The sequence below is a fragment of the Seriola lalandi genome, unplaced genomic scaffold, assembly GCF_002814215.2.
Source record: "Seriola lalandi dorsalis isolate HSWRI2012SDOR001 ecotype SW California unplaced genomic scaffold, Sedor1 jcf7180002054476, whole genome shotgun sequence".
NCBI classification, from domain to species: Eukaryota; Metazoa; Chordata; class Actinopteri; order Carangiformes; family Carangidae; genus Seriola; species Seriola lalandi.
Window position 1 is genome coordinate 2,641,877 of NW_019525029.1, and position 8,235 is coordinate 2,650,111.

Consider the following 8,235-nt stretch of genomic DNA (forward strand, 5'->3'; position numbering starts at 1 on the left):
TTGTGTCGTTGCTTTACATGACCTTTCCCTGAAGTTGCTTACTTAGAGTAGAGGGTAAGTAGAGAGAACCCCTCTGAGGTTGAGGGCACACATCTTGAGTCGTCCTTGATTTTAAATGTCAGGTGCAGTGGAATCAATGAAGGAGACTCAGATGTGGCTGTTTTACACACACACACACACACACACACACACACACACACATACACACACACACACACACACACAGAGCAGAGTAAGCCATTTGGAATACATAGATCTTGTCTTCTTCATGTTCACCTGGCTCAGTGCAACTGTCCAAACAAACCTAAAACACATACACACAGACACAAAAACACACATCGTGAAAAGTAAGATACGCTATTAAGCTGTATGTTGTTATGATATATGATTTGCACACTATGGAGAGGCTTCACAGAATGATCAACACCAGTGAGGAGATTAGCAGACAGTTCTGCATGCAGTTTATTGCGACATGATTTGTCCAGTGACAATTAAAGGGCGACGTCTCTGGATTTTGCATATTGATTTTTTTTTGCCTTCAGTCCAACCAAATGTTCTGAGCAGGAGTATCAGACTCCCCCTGCTGAGTGTGTTTACATGCAATGTGTTTCACGTAGCTCACAATTTTGATGTACTGTTTATGTAGAAATACACAAGTTAAAAGAGTGTTTAGAAAGATTAGATCTGAAGAACACATGCCTCAGTATTCCGGCTCTCTTATTCCCATTTCCCAGAACTGGGAAGGATTTATCCAGAGTGCTTATAACTGGAGCATGGCATTTGCACATTGCCCATTCAAAAATGCAATCAGTAGCCTATTATCATGTCTGGAAGCATGTAAACGCACTCGCAGTAGGATTAAGTCGACTGGAGCGCTGTGATGCCTCGGGGAGAATGTTTCAAGTCAAACTTCTGAGTCGTTTTCAATCACAATCTGCAGGAAACTAACAGCTTTCTGACAGCAGATATCCTGAGAGAAACAGGTTGGGTGATTGTGTGTGTGTGTGTGTGTGTGTGTGTGTGTGTGTGTGTGTGTGTGCGCGTGCATGCGTGCTCGTGCGCAAGCATGTCCACCCCACTAAGCGAACATTTGGCTTGACTGTTGTGTGACGCGAATAAAGGTGGTTCGCCGGCCCAGCTCTTTGAGCTTGGCAGCGCCCACATAGGTGCAGGTGGAGCGTAGTCCCCCCAGCACGTCACGGATGGTGTTCTCCACATCCCCCCTGTAGGGAACCTCCACTGTCCTCCCCTCAGACGCCCTGACAGCCAAGGAGATAAAGGAAGAAGTTTTTTTTTTTTAGTTAAAACAGAACTCAGAACTCCGGCCAATTCTGTGAGTACAATTCTGTTTATGAAACCTGAGTCTCTCACCTGTACTCAGCAACTCCACCCACATATTTCTTCATGGCTGTGTCGGAACTCATGCCGTAGAAGAGCTTGTACTTCTTGCCGTTCTTCTCGATGACCTCTCCGGTGCACTGGTCGTGACCTGCGAGCATTCCTCCCATCATCACAAAGTCAGCCCCGGCACCTGAGGAGCAAAGGCAAAGAGAAGACGAGGTGGTTACATTTGTAACATTGAATCTGAGACATTAAGTGGAAACAACAAAAACTGGTCTTACCAAAGGCCTTAGCTACATCTCCTGGGCAACTGCAGCCACCATCCTGAACAGGCCAAAAATACACGAGTCATATGAGTCACACCAGGTCAAAAGTAAAGTTTCTTCAGTGTTTATTCAACCAGCTTTGGAAGACTGAGGATGCCCCCTACTGGCGGCATTGCAGTATTATTATTATTATTATCAAAATTGTAAACTATTGTGTTTCCAGACTCCTGCAAAATGACCTTAAAATTAGCTACAGTTCACTGACTTTCTATAGTGTAACTTCAGCAGATAAACTTCTCTATGTCAGGGTCCTTGGTTAATATTTGTTTGTTACTACCCTATATCTTCTACATTGATAGGATGCACAGATATTTTGCCAATACATCCGTGATCTAACCTCTGCTTTTTTCCTTACCATTTTTCCTTCCTAACCATAGTTAATGACATTTTTGTTGGACTGATGCCCACAGAAGCAGAAACTCCTGTCCACCAGCAGAATAAGATCATTTCACCAAGTACAGTATACATATACTATGTACTCTACACAATACGAACTACAGTAAGTCTGGCTTCCTCTTGTTATTTTCTGTACCTTCACATGGGACTTACAGAGATAATGTGTCCTTTGAGTCCATGGGCTGAGTCTGCGCATTCGATAACAGCACTGAGTTGTGGGTAGCCCACTCCTGTCTTGATCCTTGTCGTGCACACAGAACCTGCAACACACAGTTCACAGCGCACACATTAGAAAAGTCCATCTTCATGTAACTATCCCCATCTGCGTGTGACTGACGCTGCTGTCTGTACATGATCCTGCTACCTTTCAAATCTGGTGCTCTCAAGTCAGGCAGCCACTATATAGACACGAGGCAAAAACACAGCACCGGACGATCTGGAACACTGTCTGCCTCCTGTAGAACAAGCCGTTTAATAGAAGTATGTAAATGCCAGTCCATGAGGAGATTTAGCTGGTACTCACTGGGACACTGAGTCATTTTAAAATGGTTTATTAAATCTATTCTGCTGCTTTAACAAAGGCTAAGTACTTTGTTCTACTCTCTCTACAGCAACCTGAGAGCTGTAACTGAAATCCTGCAAGGGTAGAATGCAGTCAGTGATTCTGAAATGTATAGATAGTAGGAGGCACTTTATAAGTAGGAGGAGATTACTTAAACAGCATGTCTCTGTGTTTCTGAATCATCTCTCGCCTCGGTCCCAGCCACTTGTATGTGAGGCCTGTGTAGTTGTGCCTTGACTTAAGAGGCAACAAACTCTTCAGACTATCGGCAGACACACTCGACCACCCACCTGGACCGATGCCCACTTTGATGATGTCAGCTCCGGAGAGGATGAGCTCTTCCACCATCTCCCCTGTTACCACGTTACCAGCCTGCAAGGCAGAGCGCATTAAGATTGACAAACAGTCTTGGATACATAACATCCCATTAGCCACAACTGCCAGACAAGGCGGTGCACTGTCTCTCTTACCATGATGGTGTGTTTGGGGAACTTCCCTCTGACCGTCTTAACAAACTCCACAAAGTACTCGGAGTAGCCGTTGGCCACATCCAGACAGATGTACTTGAGGGCAGGGACGGCTTCCAGGATGGCACACAGCTTCTCCAGATCTGCTTTGCCACTGCCTGAGCTGGCAGCTAAATGCTGTGAGGAGGAGTGAGAATGATCTTTTGGGTAAGGAAATCCATATAAATAAAATTTGTGTAATCATGTAACTGTTGGTAATGAGGAGCAACCTACTTAAAAAAAAAACAAAAAGGGCAAACATTGGCGATCTTACCTCTAAGCATTCTGGATGATTAGCAGCAAAGTTTTTCCAGTCTTCTACAGAGTAGTGTTTATGAATGGCTGTGAAGAGTGTGTGCTACAGAGAGAGACAGACACCCAGAGAGGAAATACAGAAACTCTTTAGATATTGTTAGCGACTCGGCGCCACAAGTTGAAGCAAATTTCATCATGTCATTATTTGTGATATTTCTTCCTTTATAAGTCATCATGGTTTCAACTGGCGCCACATTCAAACAAAAGAAAAAAATGGCTGTCATGAGGAGCACTAAATCATTCACTTAATTTCAGACGTTTTGAAATAAAGATTACACACACACTTTGATGTCCAAGTCATCCAGCAGTGTTACAAAAGAAAACAAAGCCAGCAGATGTCTTACTGCTTCTAGGACAAGGTTGATAATTCATGTTTTTCCCAAGGCTCCCCACTGCAATCTGGCTTTTGTTTTGTGATCCTATGTCAAATACTTAACCCAGAAATCTCAGTGGTAGGGGACACACACACACAAACACACACACACACACACAGATCTTGGCGAGGACACACTGACAAATGCACAAACACAATGATGCTGTTATTTATTTTTCAGTCATTCAGTTGTGTTGACTCACTTTGCTGAGGACCTGTGCCATCTCAAACGTTCCTGTGGTGTCCATGTTGGCAGCGATGATGGGGATACCAGTGTAGGTCTGTTTGGAGTTGCGGAATGTGAAGGTCCTCTGAAGGTCCACCTGTGGGCAAGGAGACGAGCTAGTCTGGAAACTTGTTCTATGAACATGCTCTGGTTTGAATGGAAGCCCTGGAAGGCAAGTGATTTTTTTTTTTTTTTTTCCAGAAAAAAATAACTTGCCTCTCGGAGGTGATTGTACAGATGAAAAAAAAACTTGGAAAAATTATCCTTGCAAAATAGAATAAAAAATGAACTTGCCTTCCAGGGCCTCCATAGATTTTCTAATGTGACTGATGAATTAAGTTTCTTCACAAACTGACACTGCAGATTTTCAGCTCATGGGGCTCATGTTCTGAGTCTGTGTGGTCATAATGAGGATGTACTGAATCATTTAGACCCAGTGGTTAGCTTAGTCAGTGCTGCCGCCTGTAATGCGATAAGCTACATGAAACAAGCGGTGCTCATTGTGTCACACTGGCTGCTCCTTCTACAGGAAAGTATTTGTATGTCGTCATGATACAAGTCATAGCTAAGATTCCTTCAGCTCTAAATAATTCTTATTCCAATGAGTTACTATGATTTGATAACTGTTAGCTTCTGAGTGTGAGTGGAGTTTACAGATGTTACAATGTATATAACACGTTTTTCCTCATACAAATTAAATAGAAAAAATAGAATAAAATTTGCTAAGTGTTTAAAACTAATTTCCTAAAGCCTTGAAAAAGTGACTCCCTATAGAGTTAAATCCAACAGCTTCATAGTGCTGAATGCTTTTGTTGAGTAGAGCCAAGGCATGTATGCAAAAGTAATTCAGCTAACAGTAGAAAGTGTGCCATAACCTTCAGAGCACACAGCATATAAATCAGGCTACAACTCATAATGGGCAGAGGAAAGAGGAAAGCGGTGAAAGACGGGATGGATGAGGAGGGAGGAGCGTCCAGTCATGCGTATCCATTTTCTTGCTGCAGCGAATCGATACAGGCCTTTTCTTTCAGTACACAGCAACACTGACTCAGCAGGATGTTCCAGTCTAGTCACCAGTAAATTATGACAAAGTATGACACATGAACTCAGCCAGTTAAAGTAACATATGCCAGAAGGCATTCATCAGGTGTCAGTTTGTGTTACATCTGGATGTGGCGGATATTTACTGCTTTTACGGATTCACTCTGGGGTTAGAGTCTCAAAACATGTGGCTTAGCTGATACAGATGTTTATCCATACAATATGAAGGGTCTAAATATATTTACATCTTCTATCGTTTGGCATGTAGCAGGTGTTTTTGTTGACTCCAGCGGTGCCATCCCTTTCATCTTTCGTCAAGATGGAAGGGATATGTTTCTGCCCAGTGGTGCATCTGTGCCTGATAACAGACCACCATGTATGTAGTCTTGTGTTACTGAAGCAGTTTATCCTCCATGGTGTTCGTATACCCCTCGCCTCTGCTGAAAACAATTTTGTGGTTGTCTGCTAAGCTTAGCTTTGGCAGGTAAGCTTTCTGCTCGTGTTAAATGCAGCAATAATTCAAACAGGAGCAGGCAGAATATCAACAGATGGATGATTTCTGAGTGCATGGGCCGTTAGATTTGGCTGCAGTACTGGCACTCTGCAATGAATCATCTTGTGAAAACTATAGACATCTGAAATTATTGTAGTTCTTTTAGGTATTTTCATTAGGGTGCCCACTGTACCTTATTATTATAGCTCAAGTCTTTTGAATAAAATAAGCGAAGATGATTTGATATAATGTAAAGATTGAGGTGAGATATTCAACAAATGAGATAAAATATAGAATTGGTATTTACACTCATTAGAAGCTTAGTGCATGCTGGAGTACCTGGTGTTATCCTTGATATCTGTGTGGTGGTGTATGGAATGTGCTCCGGTTGACTGTACCACACACAGTACTATTTTTAAATATGTTTTCTCAGAAGTCTCCAGTGTCTCATGTTGCCTGCTACCACTCAAAAGCCAAGCCCCACACACTTCCACCTTCCACCACGGATGTAGTGCCACCACACCAGTGTCGAGATCTTGGGTCGGTACCAGTCCCTGATCTAGTGACACAGAGCTAAGTCGAGGAAGCTATAAGGATAAACAAGGAGAGGATTGTTTTGTCTCGGAGAGCCAAGTCAGTGGCTGCTGGACACAGTGTGGCCTTGTTAACCCGCTTTAAATGACAATAATACACTAAATCAAGTCTTTTCTGGTTAAAAACTTCTTTTTCATCTCTGACTATCTACATTTTCTTTTGATGTTTTCTTTGTTCGTAGTCAGTTATTGTTTATAGCTGTAGTCTGGTGCAGGCTGGCCTTGTTTCTGTCCTTTAAGAAGGTCACTCCACTGTTACATGTTCATGCAGGGTGGCTTTTCTCCTCTCTCACCACAATACAAAGGTAGCGTACACCTGCTGGCTTATACAAGACAAGACAATAAGGAGACACAATATAGAATTACACTGAGCTAAATTACACTCTTCAGCAATACTGAGACATCTTTTCATCAGTAATGGTGATATGAGAGCAGCAAACAGGGTTAGAAGGCCCCAGAATGTTGCCCCCACCCCTCCAGCCCCATGTATAAATAGTTAACATGTCTCTATTGCGTCACTCATCATAGAGGCGTAAGCAAGTGTACTTCCTGAATGCAAAAGTAAACAGATTACACTCCTCCTGAGAAGTACTGTGATTTGATTTAACTCTAGATGTTATACTTAGATTACATTATCAGAGGACAAGTAATTAACTGCACCAACCTCTGAGCGGCTCTTCAGGCTGCTCCTCTTGGGTCTGAAGAGGACATCCTTAAAGTCCAGCTTGAGGTCTGCGTCCACTCGAGGCATCTTGGATGCCCAAAACACAGATGACCAGGATGAGGATGATGAGTATGCGCAGGAGACTCCCCTGAGGAAGGCAGCAGCAGCAGCAGCAGTGGTGGTCGCTGGTCCCAAGCCCCAGCAACCAAACCCGAACCTCCAGGCGGCCAGCGTATTTATAGCAAAGGGGGGCCCAGCCCAGCCCCAGCCCCCATGGCTTTATTTGGGCCTGGACTCCTCTCTCTCTCTCTCTCTCTCCCTCGTTCTCCCTCTGCCTCTCTGTCCCCCTTTGCTCTCTTTCTCCCTCCACTCCTCCAGCGTTCTCTCTCTCCCCCCTCTCCTTCAGCGGAGTGGCAGGAGCAGCAGTGGCCAAGCTGGCAGGCACGCCAGGCTGTCCCAGCTGCTGACGCATACACACACACACACACACACACACACACACACAGTCTCTTACACACACACACATGGCAGCACTGCAGTGGGTTGCATGCTGCAGTGCTTAAGAGCACACCTGCTGTCCAGTTGGGGCATTGCTCCCTAAGCTATCGGCAGAAAGGGCAGAGAGAGGGAGGGAGACAGAGAGGAGGAGGGATGTGGAGACACAGCAAGACAGACTAAAGCAGATAGATTGTGCACTGACAAGCACAGTCAAATGGAAAAGTCATGAATTAATCATGTGGATAGGATACTGTCTCTTATACACATCTGGAGGAGCGTCCAGTCATGCGTATCCATTTTCTTGCTGCAGCGAATCGATACAGGCCTTTTCTTTCAGTACACAGCAACACTGACTCAGCAGGATGTTCCAGTCTAGTCACCAGTAAATTATGACAAAGTATGACACATGAACTCAGCCAGTTAAAGTAACATATGCCAGAAGGCATTCATCAGGTGTCAGTTTGTGTTACATCTGGATGTGGCGGATATTTACTGCTTTTACGGATTCACTCTGGGGTTAGAGTCTCAAAACATGTGGCTTAGCTGATACAGATGTTTATCCATACAATATGAAGGGTCTAAATATATTTACATCTTCTATCGTTTGGCATGTAGCAGGTGTTTTTGTTGACTCCAGCGGTGCCATCCCTTTCATCTTTCGTCAAGATGGAAGGGATATGTTTCTGCCCAGTGGTGCATCTGTGCCTGATAACAGACCACCATGTATGTAGTCTTGTGTTACTGAAGCAGTTTATCCTCCATGGTGTTCGTATACCCCTCGCCTCTGCTGAAAACAATTTTGTGGTTGTCTGCTAAGCTTAGCTTTGGCAGGTAAGCTTTCTGCTCGTGTTAAATGCAGCAATAATTCAAACAGGAGCAGGCAGAATATCAACAGATGGAT

The 8,235-nt window shown here is 44.0% G+C and overlaps 1 protein-coding gene across 1 annotated transcript; it reads right to left on the reverse strand.

The window, feature by feature from the left end:
* Window positions 1-430: 430 nt before the first annotated feature.
* Window positions 431-7,075, reverse strand: gmpr (guanosine monophosphate reductase). The gene is made up of 9 exons (XM_023412146.2): window positions 6,837-7,075; window positions 4,023-4,142; window positions 3,406-3,489; window positions 3,096-3,269; window positions 2,916-2,997; window positions 2,217-2,323; window positions 1,623-1,665; window positions 1,372-1,531; window positions 431-1,259 (listed from the first exon to the last, which is right to left on the reverse strand). Exons 1-9 carry the CDS (start codon window positions 6,921-6,923, stop codon window positions 1,079-1,081), a joined length of 1,038 nt encoding a protein of 345 aa, XP_023267914.1. The 5' UTR covers window positions 6,924-7,075; the 3' UTR covers window positions 431-1,078.
* Window positions 7,076-8,235: the final 1,160 nt, after the last annotated feature.